Below are 17,500 nucleotides of genomic sequence, written 5' to 3' on the forward strand. Positions count from 1 at the left end.
ACTCAAAAAGCATTTTATTAAAATAAATTTGATAAAAAATCTTCTTTTTTTATTTTTTTTTTTTTTTTTTTTTTTTTTATTATATCCACCCTGGCTTCACATGAGCAACCAACACCAGTTTGTGGTGGGAGATTTGGTCCAGTAGGGATGCTTTATCCCATCTTGACTGCAAATGTAGCCTAGAAACAAAGTACCCCCAAGCATTGCGTGATGCATTAAAGAATTTGGCATAAGGAGGTGAAAAGAGAAATGACAACCTGTTTCTTTCAGTATGTACTCCTGTATGTTATGATTGAATGAAGAGATCTATATGCACGTACCCTTGCTTTGTGCTGTTAAATAGTCCCAGCTGTTAAATTTTTTATTTTTTTTTACCCCATAGGAAGCCTTTGGGTTTATTGAAAGAGGGGATGTTGTAAAGGAGATATTCTTTCACTACAGTGAATTTAAAGGGGACCTTGAAGCCTTGCAACCAGGCGATGATGTGGAGTTCACCATCAAAGATCGAAATGTAAGCATAACTTATAGTTTTACCCTCTGTTGTGCTACCTGGGCTTTTCTGATTTCAATTTTTTTTCCCTGTAGGGTAAAGAAGTAGCAACTGATGTAAGGCTTCTACCTCAAGGAACTGTTATATTTGAAGATATCAGCATTGAACATTTTGAAGGAACAGTTACCAAAGTTATCCCTAAAGTACCCAACAAAAATCAAGTAATGCATATTAATAAATATCAGGTCTTTTTAGTCTGTTGTATTTCTGTGAGCTGTCTTAGTGTTTGCTAACCCCCCCCCCCCCCCCCCCCAATTATTCTGGAACTCGGTGTACTGTACTCCCAGACAGCAAATGGTTGATGAACTTTAGTCTGATCACCTGTCCCCTGCCTACTGTCTGAAGAGTATAATTTTCACACCCCTGCCTCCTTCTTGGCAGGTAAATACTCAAATGCTATGTGCAAAGTTAATTTGTGAATTTTATCTATTTATTTTTTTATCTTTACTCCAACAGAATGATCCTCTACCAGGACGGATAAAGGTTGATTTTGTTATTCCTAAAGAGCTTCCCTTTGGTGATAAAGATACCAAGTCTAAGGTGACCCTTTTAGAAGGCGATCACGTGCGGTTCAATATTTCAACTGACCGAAGGGACAAACTCGAGCGTGCCACAAACATAGAAGTTATTTCTGATACGTTCCAGTTTACAAATGAAGCCCGAGAGATGGTTAGTATTAACTTTTGGTCTTTCTTTTTTGTTGTAAAAGAAATTTCAAGAAAAACTGATTAGTGTCAAGACTTAGTGATGCTTTTTCTTGTTAAAACATGTTTTTTTTTCTATATTATACACTGAAGCAATATCTGCTTGTAAAATATAAATGTATGCCACCTGCTAGATGTAGCGCTGAGGTTCTTAATCGCACAGTTCAGGACACATGAGTTGATCCTTAGGCCATGGGTTATATGCGACTACCTTTTAAATGATTGGACACTGGCAAGAGCTTTCCTGAGACTGCCCCTGCCCACTCCATGAGGCGCCAGGTTTTTTAATTAATTTTTTTTTTTTTTTTTCTCCTCCCTAGTTGTGTAGTTCTATCCCCTGTGTTTTCTATTGGGAGAATTCTCTCTTTTCTACAGTCAGCTGTGGAAATCAGATTGGCTTTCAGTACAATCACAGGTCAAGTTTCGGCCCTATCACTATTCTTTCAGTATTCTTCCAAAGGCCTTTAGCCTCCCATTCACTGATCCGAACCTCTATGCAAGCGGCAACTTGCTTGCTCCCCCCTTATATACAGGGAACCGTACTTACTTGATCCTTCACCATGACAGAGTCGTGTTACAAACCAGTTCCATCCTTTTTGCTAAAGGTGATGTCGGCCTTACTTTTAAAACAGGACGTTATTTTGCCTTTTTTTTTTCTCTCAGCCTTGTTCAGCGGAAGAGAGACTACTGCATTCTTTGGACATTGTCCGGGCAGTCAAGGTTCATCTGTCTAGATCCGAGAATCAGACTTTTTTTTTTTTTTTTTTTTTTTTTTTTTTTTTTTTACCAAAAGGACCCAAGAAGGGGCAGGCGGCTTCCATTGCCAGTTGGGTCCGTCAATTGGTCATTCAGGCCTGCGGTCGGAAACATAAAGCTCCTCCCTTTTTAGAATGAGAGCTCATTCTACCAGGGGTGTAGGAACCTCCTGGGCTTTTCGCCATGTATCTGTGGCTCAGATTTGTACGTCTGCTACCTGGTCTTCAGTGCATATGTTCACAAAATTTTATCAAGTGGATGTTCAAGGCAGCAGAGGATTTGGCTTTCGAACGCAGTGTACTGCGGGCTGCCATATAAATTCTGATGGCTATAGTTTTGGCAGGGTGTCTCCCTCCCATCAAGGCTATTGCTCTGGGACATCCCAGGAGGTAATCAATATTAGCCTGACTGTCACATGATGTACTCAAAAGGTTTTTACAGGTAAGTATGACGTAAAAATCCTATTTTTTGACCCCAGATCTCTCAAGAGCACCTGTCATCTCTATTTCTTTGACAAGGGATGTTTACATTCCTTGTAATCGGAATAAAAGGTGATCAGAAAAAAAAAATTAAGGGATAATGTTATAAAAAGTAAATTTTTTTTCTCTTAACGCGCCCCATCCCATGCTTGCCCGCAGTAGTGCATGCAAAGGTAAGTCACGCAGGCATATGTAAATGGTGGTCAAACCACAGGTGAGGTGTTGCTGTGAATTCTAGTGCAAGACCTCCTTTCTAACTAAACAGGTAACCTGTAAAAATCTTTAAAGGTCGCCTATGGAGATTTTTATGTACCGTAGTCGGTCTATCTATTCACTTGGCATACTATATTTTTATAGTTTACCAAAAATTGGGTTATCCTATCGATTGATTTTTTTTTTTTTTTTTCTGTGTAAAAATTAAAGTGCATTTTCTCCCAAAAATGCAAATACTGCGTGACGTGAAATATTGCCATTTTGTTCTCTAGGGTCTCTGCTAAAAAAAAAAAAAAAAAGTTTGGGGGTTCAGTAATTTTCTAGCAAAAAATACAGATTTGTTAAAAAAAAAAAAAATTCAGAAAAGGCCTGCTCAGCAAGCGGATAACTTGTGCAGTGCCATGCTGCATGCATCATGTTTGAACACAAACACAGGCTTGTGAAGATTTACTCTACAATAAACTTGGTGTGCAACCCAACAAGTGACTCCTTGAAATTACATGATGCATATGTTATGCAGGCCAAAAATAAAAGTTGTAGATTGGAAAGGTTTACAATGTCTTTACATCTCCAGAATGTCCTTGCTTTCTGTGCATATGTGCATAATTTTATGGCTAGAGCATGGTCAACTGACACTGCTTGAGAAACTTGCCTTTTTTGCTTCACCTATTAAAGGCAAGCTCAACTTTGGGGAAAATGCTACTGAGATTATGGGAGGTAAGGAGGTTCCTACCCCACTTACAAAGACTTTCCAAATCCTACACAGGGTCCCTTGTCTATTTAGGGACGGATGTCCCTCATGCCCTTAAAACATCTGTCCTAATTACTACAATAGACAGGTTCCTGCTTGGTCTCCTGTAGATGGTCTTATATTATGTCTTATATTATGTCTCTCATGGCAGAATTTGTTTTATAGCATTGGTTGGGTTTACTCCCTATCTATTCACACATCAATATAGTCGGCACATTCTTTCATGCTTTTTTAGTGTAAGCCTGTTCGTAAAGTTGCATTTTTATAAAAAAAACAAAACCATTTTTAACTTATTTACTTAAAATTTTTCAATCAGTTCCTTGCAGTTTGTTATAAAGGGGTGGTTATCGCCTTTTCCTCCTGAGGGGGTGTGTGTTTTATATATAGATCTCTATCTCTCTCTATCTCTCTCTATCTCTCTCATCTCTCACAGGTGCCTATCGTTCATCTGTGCGCAGAGCCATCTTTTCCCGCCTGGGATGCACAGGTGTTCTGTGCTTTGGCATACGGGCAGTTCCACTCGTGGTGTTTGGGTTACAGCACAGACACAGCCTCTTGTCTGTGTTTGGCTGGAGGGTATCCATGTATGCACACTGTGTTCAAGGACACAGCCATATGACTGTCAAAGACTGTGCAGCCGCTGGATCCCAGCAGATATGGGGCTGTCTGCACGCAGTGGTATTGAATACTTGTGCATCCTTGCAGGTAAAGATGGCCCTTCACCCGAGTGTACAAACGGGTACCTCTGTGTGAATGAGGCCTTCCAATCCTGCAATGTGTCCCATATTTATTCAACAATGCATGCTCCCAGAAACTTTACTACAGTAACCAGCTTCCAAAAAAAAAAAACCTTTTTTTGACCATAGGTCCTAACACTGATGTCCTTGCTTTCCCCGTTATGTGACACTGCACCTTTCTCTGGATTCTCCCCCTGTCCATACATTCACACAGGCGAATTATAAATAAATTCTCCTTCGCTCAACATCTGTCTATCACTGACACCACACTCCTTACCATACATCTTGTGAATGTCAGCATTATCCATGGCTACCTGCCCTGTATTACTTTGCCAACTGACCCCTTTTCAATTTCCCACAGGGTGGTCTCTTCAGTAGATTACTCCCTCCCTTGACACCCAGCTGGGTGGTTAATTCTACCTTTTCTTTAGGGTGTCTGCCCTCAGCGAACATGTCCCTTTTTTTTTCCCCCCTACCTGCACCCATTCCACCCTGGAGGTTGAGGTTCTTGGGTCCTTTAAAGCATATAGCGTCAGTCCTCAAGGGTTTCAAGGCCACTGCCTGTTTTTGTCCACGCTTTTTAAAATCTTTGTGTTTTTTTTTTTTTTTTGTTTTGTTTTGCTGATCCATACTTTGGCTATAAGGTGCTTCTGCTGTCTGTTGGGGCCTTCTTGTTCGTTAGCTGTTGCTGCAATTTTTGCCGCCTTGTTGCTCACCCCCCGCTTTTTTATTGCTTGGGAACTTCCCATGGTCTTCGCATAGACTCCTGTATCCTGTTCACTTTAAAAACAGGAATTTCGAAATACCTGTAAATTCCATATTTTAGAGTACAGTATAGGACACAGGTCTCTCCCCTCTTTTTGTTACCTCCTTGCTACTTTTCTTGAAAAACTGGAGCTTCATGGAGTGACTGGGGTTATATAGGTATACACAGGGTGGGGTGGTTTTCCTATAACCCGTGGTCTAAGAGCCAAAATCAACTTGTGTCCTGTACTGTACTTCAACAAGATATGTCATTTACAGGTACATCAAAATTCCAATTTTTTTCATTTACAGGGTGTCATCGCAGCAATGAGGGATGGTTTTGGTTTTATAAAATGTGTTGACCGGGATGCTAGAATGTTCTTTCACTTCAGTGAAGTCCTGGATGGAAATCAGCTCCACATTTCTGATGAAGTGGAGTTTACTGTGGTCCCTGTAAGTAAATAGTTCTAACACAAGCTAATGTTTTTGCTTTTGTCGATTTTATTAGCAGTTGACCAATTGGTATTTCTCAGTCTTCTGTTCTTAAATATGGCTGCTACCTTACTGCTGGGCAGGAACTGAGACCACGCTTTGGCTTCCAGTTTTAAAGTCTGATGTCACGTGCTAGATCAGGGATATGCAATTAGCGGACCTCCAGCTTTTGCAAAACTACAAGTCCCATCGTGCCTCTGCCTCTGGGTGTCATGCTTGTGGCTGTCAGAGTCTTGCTATGCCTAATGGGACTTGTAGTTCTGCAACAGCTGGAGGTCCGCTAATTGCATATCCCTGTGCTAGATGCATAAAAGGGAGAAATCGAATGGGGCAGCACGGGTTATGTTTTCTGTTTTTTTAAAATGGATCAATCGGCTTGACAAGTCTTCATGAAAATATTGTGATCAGCAACTATAAAATTGTTTTAAAAATTCTACCCATTTTCATTAACCCCTTTTACTCCTAAGGGTAAAACAAATCTTAATACCTAAGCCCAAGTTTGCAACAGACACATGTTGGTAAAACTGTACATATCCTCACAACTTCTTTGTGCATCCATGTGGATTATACCTTGTTTTATTTATTTATTTTTTTTTAGGACACATTGGGCTTTCATTTGGTGGTAAAGAGTATTGGATATCTCCTGGGGTGTGTTTTTTGTGTTTTGAATCTAAGGAAAACTGGCCCGAAATAGTAAAGTAAAAAAATTTAAACTCTATTTCTTGCTACTACCAGAACGCAAAGTCAACTCTCCCAACGATCGCAGCGATACCACATATGTGTGGTGGTGTTTGTGCTTATAGTACAGCCCAGAAACAATGGTGCACATTTTGTTGCCTTTTTTTTTTTCTTCTTTATCTAATACACACTGATACTAATTAACCACTTCATTACCTGGCTATCGTCAAATGACATCCGCAGATGGGATCTCCCATCCTGGGCGGGCGTCCTATGACATCCTCAGCTTGATGCCGGTATAGGGGGCGTGCCACTGACGAGCCAATACGCATGCCCGCGATCACTCTTGACAGAAGACGAATGTGGATCTGTGTGTGTAAACACAGATCCACGTCCTATCAGAGGAGACATATCGTGTGTTCCTAGTATATAGGAACACCTATCGGTCTCCTCCCCTAGTCAGTCCCATCCCCCCCACAGAACACATTTAACTCCTTGATCGCCCCTAGTGTTAACCCCTTCCCTGCCAGTGACATTTATACAGTAATCCATGGCTATTTTATAGCTCTGATTGCTGTATAAATGTCAATGGTTTTAAAAGTGTCTGATCTGTCCGCCGCAATGTTGCAGTCACTATAAAAATTGCAGATGACCACCATTACTAGTAAAAAAAAAAAAAAAAAAAAGCCATAAATCTATTCCCTATTTTGTAGCCGCTATAACTTTTACACAAACCAATCAATATATGCTTATTGCGATATTTTTAGGGAGAAAAAAGATGAATATCGGCCTAAATAGATTTTTTTTTTTTTTTTTTTTTTTTTTTAATTTGGGATATAACAAAAAGTAAAAAAATTGTGTTTTTTTTTTTTTTTTTCCTTTCTAAAATTGTCACTTTTTTGTTTATAGAGCGAAATATAAAAACCACAGAGGTGATCAAATACCACCAAATAAAAGCTCCTTGTGAGGAAGAAAGGGCATAAATTTTGTTTGGGTGCAACGTCGCATGACCACGCAATTGTCGCTTAATGTATCGCAGTGCCGTATTGCAAAAAATAGCCCAGGCAGGAAGGGGGTAGATTCTTCCAGGGCTGAGGTGGTTAAAAAAAAAAAAATCCTGTCCAAAAAATACTGACCCGAACTAACCTTGGGGCTCACCTAGATAGGTGGTGTTTTTATTTTTATTTTTTTTTATTTTAAATTATTTTTCTTTGCAAGGACAGAGAAAAAATGCAATGCATCTGTCTTGTCTGTGACTGATCGCTGTGATAGCCAGTCAGAGGCTATCACAGCGATCAGGTCACCTGGAATCTGGCTTTCCTGGGCTCTGTGCTGGAAGCGCAGCGTGCTCACAGCACTAAAGGAGATGTGCAAATATGCGGGCCCTCGGAAAAAGCCCAGTCCAATAGGGCTGCATATTTTCATACAATCGGGGTTAAAAAGACCACTGGTATCAAGTAATTGTGCATTGACATGGCACAGTACATTGAAAGAACGTAACCAGTATGTTGCAAACCCATCAAAAAGGTACTGCTGAGATGGAAGAGTTTGTATAATTTTCTCACCTCAGAACCTGTTACTTAGACTGACTAAGAAATGATTTCTGTTGTAGATTATGCTTGAGCAAAAATGTATGTGTTCTGTGTAGAAAGGAAGATAAAAGCATTGTTAATAGTACTTCAGTCTATACAAGTGTAACCGATACAGTATTGCCTCTAAATTTGACTTCACATCTGACACTACATTTTTTAATAGGTACAGTAAAAAAGTGTGTCCATGGCTCTGGTAATTTTGCGGCTGTGAGCTGCTTCCGTGAAAAGAAAATGTGGGTTTTGGATGCATGGACCCTTTGTAATGTACCTAAGATGGAGGCTGTCAAAATATGGTATCTGCCATTGCTGACTTATTTTTAAAATGCATGCTCTGAAGTTGTCATCCTGATCCTGGCTTCACTGACATGGAGCATGGGAAATGGAACTTTCCGGACTTGACTGCATGCTTGTAGGTTAGAAGTTTCTTGGTAGGGAACCCCGTATTAGAATTGCAGCCATTTGGCCTATGCTTTAAAAATAAGTTGACAATGTTAGTTTGTATGGTGCACTTATGTTGGAAATATGGGACTTGCCGGTACTAATTTGTTTTTGAAAATGTATGCTTATATTTGCTTTAATGAAATCAAGCGTATGCTTTAATGCTGGATAGACACTTGCTTGTTCCAGGTCACCGATCCACAAAGTAGTGAAGGTTGGAAAAAGCCTTGGAACAACAACCTTTTAAAACAGGTCAGCATTGGTAGCTCCCATGTTCTACTCTGCTAATGCATTTCTTTAAAAAATAAATGAGTCAGAATAAACCTAGAAATCTTCCTCCGTAGCCAAGAACCTTTTTCATTATTGCAGCTTCGGAGGGACACAGAGGGAAATTGATGTATCTAAAGCAAAAATATATTGCAGCTTTCCAGTCCTTTTGATATGGTGGCTGGTTTTTTAAAATTTTTTTTTTTTTTTTTTTTTTTTCTATGGGCTTTTTCGCTTTTAATTTTGCTGTGGTGTTCCTGGCAGTAACCACTTCCTGTCCTCGGTGACCTACTCAACTGCATTTATTACATTTTTTTTTTCCCCAAGAATGTTATACCTACCTGCTCTGTACAACAATATTGCACAGAAAATGTCAATTGCCACCTCTTCTGGCAGTGCTGTCAGCATCTCCCTCTTTTTTTAGGTGCTTCCTGTAGTAAGCCAGGTGCTATGGAGGCACCCGTTTGTGCGCATTCCTGAGTTGTGTGCATTCATAAACGCTCACAGCTCTGGTAAGCACCACACAAGCACCCTCCTTTCAAAATTTGATGACAGTCTATTGCTCCGCTGTCCTCAGTTTCTCCTGTGAAAGCAGGAAGTTAGGGGAGCTAGAGATAGCCCTGGGATGGTGATGTTTAGCAAGGAACATAAAGTCCACCTTAATTATGCTACCAAAATGAGTGTGTACTGTAAAGTGCTTACGGCATTGCTCCGTTTTTTTCTCCTTGCTGGAAATGTGCATTTCCTATTCCCTGTCAGAACACAACAGTTCAGTGGGGGGGGGGGGGGGGGGGGGGGTCCATATACTAACATTGGTTTGTTAGTACAGCGGCGACTCCTGAGCTCCACAGTTATTTATTTTTTTTTTTTGTTAGTTTTTTTTCTAACATCCCGGTGGGTTGAACGAAAAGAAATTCAGTGTGTACCAGGCTTAAGGTTCCATGCACACTAGGGGCAGGACACAAAAATGCCAGAACCTCTGGCAGAAAAGGAAACACAAATGCATATTGTGACTTTTTTTTTTTTTTTTTTTGCAGCAAAGTTTGTCCTGTCTCCTCTTGCTTTCTTGCATCTCTTTTCTCCCTCCATCTGTCCTCTATTGGCACAGTTTGTTTTCTGTCCCCCCCAGTAAAAACATGCCTTCAGGGACACCGATTTGAGGCCCATTGCTGAGAATAGAGCAACTGCGGCTGTGCAGAGAGAGATAGTGCCTTACTGGATTTTAAACAGTATAAGCACTTATTTTGTAAGGTTTTACATTGCTATACCTGCAAAAGGGGCCAGCCTGAAGTGATCTAGCAGGACTTTATTTTCTGACAAAAGTTCCACTTTTAAAGTTTAGACTTTAGAACCACTTTAAAGTTGAATGAAGTTTATTCTTTGCTTCCCTACCCCCTTTCAGGAGGAGAGCATGGTCATGTGGCCAACTTTTCTTCCAGATTTCTATCACCAGGAAGAACATGAGACACCACCGTGTATAGTGGTCAGCTAATGTTAATATCTGCTCTTTTGCTAAAAATGCTCTGTGTGTATGTGTGTGTCCCAATTTGGTTTTTGAGAACCATCTAACCCTTTACTTCCTTACAGGACATGCTTTCTGCTCAAAGAAATCATGCAATCAGAATTAAAAAGCTCCCTAAAGGAACGGTCTCCTTTCACACTCAATCAGATCATCGCTTTGTTGGTATTGTTGAAAAAGAAGCTACAGCTACCAGTGCTAAATCCAGCAGCCCAAACAAAGGAAAAGAAAAGGTAATGGCAGCTGCCATTCAACTGTTTGTCTACCCTGTCCTCAGAACAAATGACAGTTGAGCACTTTCTCCTTAATACATTTTTAGATATGCAGTCAATGCATACTTTTATTTACACTTGCTTTTTTCCCTTTTTAATTTTGTGTCTAGAAAAAAGAGAAGGTAAGCTGCTCTGCATGGTGTGAGTTAGTCACTAAATAGATATTGACTGTACCTTATAGCCTGCATTACTTTGCTCTTTGTGGTGTTTAGATTTCTGAAGTGTTCTCTGCATGTTTTCAGTTGTTTTAACCAACAGGGTCTGTAACATGAGAAAAATGGTATGCGGTGTTGTAGTGAGACTGCCACCAAGACTGGCACAGCTGCCAAATCGCACATAATGTGGCATGCTTGTACAGCTTGTCCACATCCATCACTGGAACATGTATGAGCGCAACATGGCTTAAGTCAGTGCTCTTTATTGCACCACTCCAGGATCTGAAAATAACCCTGTATTGAAATTGAATAGTGAAAAATTGTGATGCCCGTTTGGAGTGCAACGTGATTTAGCTTTTAACTTTTGTCGCTGCTTAGGTGTTTATCTTAAGAGAAGTTTTGGAGATTTTTTTTTTTGTTTTTTATCCTACCTAGATGGATGTACCATCTGTCCGATGCTGCATCCGTCCCCCGTCAGCTCTAAGACGGAGTACCTAGCGATCAAACACTGCTGATCACTTCAGTGCTCCGTGAGCAGAGAGCTGTTGACTGTCAGTCATCGGCTCCCTGCTCTGCTCCCCACCCCCAGTGCTCATTGGAGCACTGGGCTTTGGAGGGGGTAGGAGCGGCTGGCTCGGGCTCTCAGCACCTTGCAGAGAGCCTGAGCCAGGTGCTGGTTCAGGCTTCTGGGTGGATCCTGACCATACGGTTGCGATCTTTCCCAGATCTGTGACATCAGCTGACAGTGGGCTTCAGTCTACTTCTACATATCCTTTATTGGATTTACCATGTTTTAAGTTGATGCAAAAATCATCAATCCATTTTTTTAACACTTAGCCCCTGTTCACACCTATGTGAATTAAATGTGGCTTACACCGCATCCAATTTGCAGGACATTTTAAAATACATTCATTTGAATGTATCCGGTTCACATATGTGCGTTGCATTCGCACTGCACATTGCACAAAAAACGTGTGCGTTTTTTGGGCATTGCGGTGCGAACTGCAAGCCTATTATCTCCTATGGGAACGCATCTGATTCGCAGATGCATTGCGTTCTGAACAAGGATTTTCTCCTCCTTCTCCTCACTACACCTCCCCCCCCTCCCTCCCTCTCTCCCTGCTCACTGATCCGCAGCTGAAACGCAGATGAACCTTTGAACAGCAGATTTTTATCTTCCCAGTGAATTCGCACCGCACATGTGTGAACCCAGGCTTAGACTATATTTTTTTTTTAATAAATGCGCTTGTTCAAAAATGGCGTTTCAATTACAAAGAATTAGTGGTGTTGAAGCAGTGGTGCACACACAGCACTTGACACTTGCTGAGGGGCTGCACAATACCACCATTGGTATCAGTGGATAACCCCCAGTACCAATTACCCACTAATGCCCCCCCCCCCCCCCCCAATCACACACCCATGCTCACTGGCTGTGAAAGTTAATCCTACCACCCCCCCTCCTACATTGTTGGTCAGTGGCTGTGAAATTTAACCTCCCCACCCTAAGTTGAAAACTGAAGGCCAGCCCCCTAGAGGCTATAACCCCTCCTATACCAATCCTGCTCAGTTTCATTCTGTGCCATTATGAGATTGGATAGCCTTTCCGCTTTGATATTTATAGCTTAATGTTTTCAATACCCAGTGAAGTGACTGAACTTCAGGTGATACACAGATGAAACCTCTTCCCACATAAGTTGTACCTGTTTCTGTAGTTTTTCTTTTCCCTACATGCCTTAAAAATCCACAATTTATAAAGCTTGCCGGAGCTGTCAAGGCAAAGGGGGTGGAGAGTTGAAATTACACTCTGCAGAGCTCTGTGAGCTTGGAGGGAAAGGATACCCCCCTCCACACAGGAACACACCTGAGGCTGTATATCAACTGGAGCCCCCTCCCAGTCACCATTTTGCTCTTGGTGTCAGGAAAACTTTTCAGAAGTGATTAATGCTGATGGCAGAGGAATGAAGCAGCAGACAGAAATTACACCTAGTGCTCTTAATTGAGACAAGTACACACTATAGAGGGATATGCTTTGTTCACATTTCATGTCTGAGGTTTACAACCACCTAAAATTGAAGATGTTTCTACCTGTAACAGCTACTGCTGGATTCAAATCGGATATTTTCTAGGTTTTTTTTCCTCACATGCCTTTGGTTTGTTTTGAGGTGATCCTGAACACTATCAATGCTCAGGTTTCTGCTAAGAGGGCATTGAACGAACAGACTAGGCAATGGTTTGCTCTCTCATGTTCAAGGGATTGTTTCTCCCCCATCAGGCCTTCTGTAAAAAAAAAAAAGTGCAATTAAGGTCTAGTGATGGGGCAATTATTTCCTTATTAATATTGGCTCACAAAATCTAAGAATAAATCCTAAACCTGGTAAGCGGCCAAATGAGGACATAGGTTACCTTAGCTAACTTGATACAAAATGTAATTTGGAACAGACCTAATCCTTAAAATGTAATGTTGCTTTCAAGGGGGTTGGTCAGATGTTACCAACTAGTTCTGTGTATATACTACAGGTAAAACTTAGAATAGTATAAAGAACCTCATTTTGTACCAAAGTGGTGTTAATCTTTTCTGCAAATTGTGCTGCTTTCTGGTCTTAGATTGCGCTCTATTTAATGGATTTAGTGTGGGCCTTGGGTTTTACCTTCCTGCTACTGTGTGGGGTTTGTTTTTTGGGGGGCAGACCGGTTGCCTGTTTGTCGCTACAAAAGTTCTTAAAGAAATTATCCAGCTTCCAGACTTTTGACTGCTTGCAATGACAGAGCACGATAGGTGTGGCGTGGCTATAGTCTAGGGGCTGACCATTAGTTTGTGCCTAGTATCCTTTCCTTCCTTAGGCTGCAGTATAACCCTAAGTTACATGTTACTAAGCTGTGTCCTTAAATGGAATCCCCAAACAAATTTTATGGAGTGTCGTCTTCTTCCAGTAAGACAAATTTTAGGTGATTGGTGTGCTCAAGCCTAATTGTGTCTTGTAACATCCCAGAGGGTTAATCCTATGTAATCTGAATGAACTGTGGGGAAAAAATTAACTGACCATTTTTATTCAAATAGTCCTTTTTTTTTTTTTTTGTAATTTAGTACTTAAATTAGGCTAGGCAAAATATTACAGCGCACACATGCAAAAAAGACATGTATCTCCAGCAGGGCTAGTTTAAAACACCTAGACAGTTAAAAAAAAATATTATCACAAAATATGGGGCATTTGGTCACACCATATTGCTATATGGTGCTAAGCCCACTTACTGCGACAAAGTACCCCATATCTTGTTTGTTTTTTTTAATTGGGCTTTTGTGCCTTTTGCGGACTGCGTTTGTGCGGCATGGCAACCCAGTTCATTGGAACTAACTGCTGTGCCAGCGTTTCACTTTGCACCATGTGATTTTTTTTTTTTTTTTTTCCCCCTGCAGTTCCTGCAAACACGCTGTGTTTTTAAATGAGTGGGGTGCCATTAGGAATGATTGACAGCCCCACGCATTTTTAAAGAGCTGCGAGTTTTGGTTCGGGTGGTTGCTGGTGCGGCAACAGGTGTGATACCCGCAATAGTGTGAACCTAGCCTTATGCGTTATCAGATCATAGTTATTCAAATGTGAGTCAGTATTTGGTTGCCACTTTGTACGTATACTTCACCATCAATCATTTGACTTGGTTATGCATGAGCAGCAAGTGCTTTATTCAATAATGGAGCTAGAGAATGAAGTTAAAATGGATTTTTGTAAACACCTAGCTGTTTATATATCTAAAAAGTAATATGGCTTGAACATTTAAATTCACATTATAACCTTGCAATGTGTTCACTGCTATTAGGAGGGTGAAGAAGGAATTATCTCTTATGAAGACTGTGGAATCCGACTTACTGTCACCTATCACCTCAAGGATTTGGAAGGTTCTTCTACCCCCCAGGTTGGGGATAAGGTAAGACTTGTATCTTCCTATTTTTGTCATGGAACTGCGGAGGGGGGGGGGGGGGGGGGGAATGCAGAGTACATGAAATCTTGCTATAAAGTGTAGGCATATCGTGCAAGGTTTCAAGTACTTTTCATTCCTCCCCTCCCACCCCTAGAATACTGCCAAAAGGATGGTGACATCTACCTTGCCTAGGTGCTGCAGACAGGTGCTTTTTTGATTTTACTAAAGCTTTTTGGCAAGTGGCGGTGAGCAGAAAAACAATAAGCCATCTTATTCGCAGTACACGTTGGGTATTCATATACCATGTGCTACAGTCAGATGATTGGACACTGGCAAAACTTTTACTAGGGCTGCTACCTAGAGTGTATAACAATGAACCTCTGGAAATTGATGTGCAAATTGACTGTTGTAAGCTGCTGTACACCCCCTGTTTCCAAATGGAAAATGGCAAAACCGTTCAAATATAGTTGACCTCAACCTGATGGAACACATTTGGGATGAATTAGAGCGGAGTCTCTCCCTAAATCAGATTGGATTCCAGGTGGTAATATTTTGACTAAATACTTTGGTTTTCAGGTCTATGCCCCCTGTTTTTGACGCCTTGATTTATTTGTCAGAAATCAGTTTCACATACAAGATAGTTTTGGGATTACTTGAGGATACTTGGTTCTTAGTCGCCCCATCCATGAACATGTGTATATTTCTGTGCATGGACCCCCCCATAAGTATGCATAAATGTTTTTTTGTTTTTTTATATACATTTTTTTGATTTTGTTATACATGTTTTGAGTTAACTACTATACCTCGAGTTCAACCTTTGTGCGAGGACTATTTGTTCATATATTTGGTCATTTGGAATATGTCCTGTCACACATGGGTGGAGCCCGGTTTGATGTCTTGCAGTTGATTGATTTATACAACATCTTCTTATTGTACATCACGGTACACAGAGCCATAGTAATTACTATGTGGGTTATAGGCCACCTTCAGGTGATGGATACTGGCACACCCTAAGACAAAAAGTGCACTCCCTATATAACCCCTCCCACTGCTGGGATTACCTCCGTTTTTTTCGCCAGTGTCTAAGGTGTTGGTCACGAGTAAAGCTGTGCTGAGCTCCACTGGAGCAATCCTTGCTGGGGCTAGCCATGCAGCCGGATCCATTCAAAGTGTCATTTTGGCCGAATTGAATACCCGAGCCTCGTATCCGAAGAAACAAGGTCTTACCTGTAACGCTTCTCTTTTTAGGGAGCTGGACCCCGGGGTCCAGTACTTTTTGGTATTAAGGCCATAAAGTTTTTACTGGTGGTGGTGCTATTACAGGTCCACGATTGTGGGTTTCCTCGAGGATCCCCAGCTCCTGAAGGTTTAACGGAACCCACCGTGAAGGGTGAAGATTGGGTCTGTTGGTTTACCACAGAAAACCCTGCGGCTGTGAAGGTAAGTGGAGTTTTCTAAGAAATGTTTTTAAATTTTCTTATGATTGTCTCCTTTAAATTTAGTAAGTGTTGTCATGCCTATGTGTCACCACTGGGGGCTGTATAAAGCACTTGCCGTCTCATGCTTCTCAGAAAACCCACGTTGTCTAGGAAGCACCAGTTTCTTCCGGCCAAGCAGCAGACCTCTGGTAAATCCGGGAGGGGTTCCCGCTACCCACCAGATGCCCTCCTGTGCTGTTTTTTACTTCCCCTCTTCTCAGGGAAAGAGCGCCACAAGAAATTAAAAAAAAAAAAAAAAACACACGAACAGCTTGCTGCTTGGTGGCTTCCAGACCCCCCTCGCCTTTCCTCCCTGTGGATCCCATAGGATCAGGAGCCCGCGCTCACACGGGAATGAGCTCTTTTTAAGAAAGAGGGGAAGGGCTGTAGGCGAAGGGGGGCGGGGCTTAGCGCGGCGTCCAGCGTGGGAAGGTATGTTGTAACAGCACAAATGGTACCTTTTTAAATGCTGCAGGAGGGACACGAGCAAAGGTGGCATATAAGAGGTTTGGTGACACAGGCATTCCTTTTTGACACATTTACTACTGCATTAGGCTGAGCATTAATAGCAGTGACAGGGCTGGACAATTGCTCAAGCAGTGGATGCATTCCTTCTGGTGGTACCTCTGCTTTGTGCATCGGGCTATGGTTGGAAGGGGGGGGTGAAAAACACCTCAAAGGGCTCTAGAAGGACTGCTACAGTGACACTGAAGTCTAGATCCATCCCAGTAAAGATGGCATCCTCCCCTGAGAGTAATATGGCTGGTCAGAGTGAGCCATCAGGAGGGGCAAGTGTTGCAGCTGCTCTTAACGCTGCAGCCCCTGTGTATATTACTAAGGAGGTTTTTTCTTCTACCAGTCTAAGCTTGGAGAAAAAAATTGATGCTTTAATCGCATCCCAAAGTGGGACTAAGCGCAGCAGGTCCCTGTCCATTGCTCAAGACCCTCTTGCTGAGGAACAAGGAGCGACAGATGACGTATTTCTTTCAAAGGACCAGGAAGAGGCTGAAGTCTCCTCTTCCAAAAAATCTGATATGTGTCAGGTTCGCAGTAAAGTTACTTGGTACATACTACGGGTTCAGACTACGGAATTGTTCTGTCAGAATCCAATCTGACAATGCCACAGCGGTGGTCTATATCAATCCCCAAGGGGGCACGAGAAGTCGTGTGGCCCAGAAAGAGGTGAATCATTTTCTTTCTTGGGCAGAAAACAACATTCCTTGCCTATCAGCAATTTTCATTCCAGGGATAGAGAATTGGCAGGCGGACTACTTAAGTCGCCAACAATTGTTCCCGGGAGAATGGTCCCTTCATCCTGACATCTTTCTGTCAATATGTCAAAAATGGGGAGTTCCAGACGTGGATCTGTTTGCGTCCAGGTTCAACAACAAGATCGATAACTTTGTGTCAAGGACAAGGGATCCGTTGGCATTACGGAACAGATGCCTTGGTCTTTCCGTGGGATCAGTTTTCACTGATCTATGCGTTCCCTCCTGTTCTGCTGCTTCTGCGTTTTCTTCGCTGGATCAAGCAAGAAGGGAAGGAGGTGATTCTGATGGCCCAAGAGATCTTGGTTTGCCAAGATCATAAAGATGGCAGTAGGGGACCCTTGGACCCTACCACTGTGACCAGACCTTCTCTCGCAAGGTCCTGTATTCCAGCCTACCTTACAAATGCTAAATTTAACAGTTTGGCTATTGAGACCCACATTCTAAAGGACCGTGGGCTGTCAGCTTCAGTAGTTTCTACTTTGGTTAATG

At 41.8% G+C, this 17,500-nt stretch overlaps 1 protein-coding gene across 1 annotated transcript in view; it reads left to right on the forward strand.

Annotated features, from left to right (window-relative positions):
- CSDE1 (cold shock domain containing E1) overlaps positions 1–17,500 on the forward strand; it is a gene marked incomplete in the record, with an annotated part of 124,070 nt that overhangs the window by 65,929 nt on the left and 40,641 nt on the right. Inside the window, 7 exon segments of the mRNA XM_073615695.1 lie at positions 383–511; positions 586–711; positions 1,007–1,219; positions 5,247–5,387; positions 8,324–8,386; positions 9,989–10,153; positions 14,161–14,268. Coding sequence (XP_073471796.1) covers positions 383–511; positions 586–711; positions 1,007–1,219; positions 5,247–5,387; positions 8,324–8,386; positions 9,989–10,153; positions 14,161–14,268 — 945 coding nt within the window.

This window comes from Aquarana catesbeiana, linkage group LG02 (genome assembly GCF_042186555.1).
Source record: "Aquarana catesbeiana isolate 2022-GZ linkage group LG02, ASM4218655v1, whole genome shotgun sequence".
Lineage (NCBI taxonomy): Eukaryota > Metazoa > Chordata > Amphibia > Anura > Ranidae > Aquarana > Aquarana catesbeiana.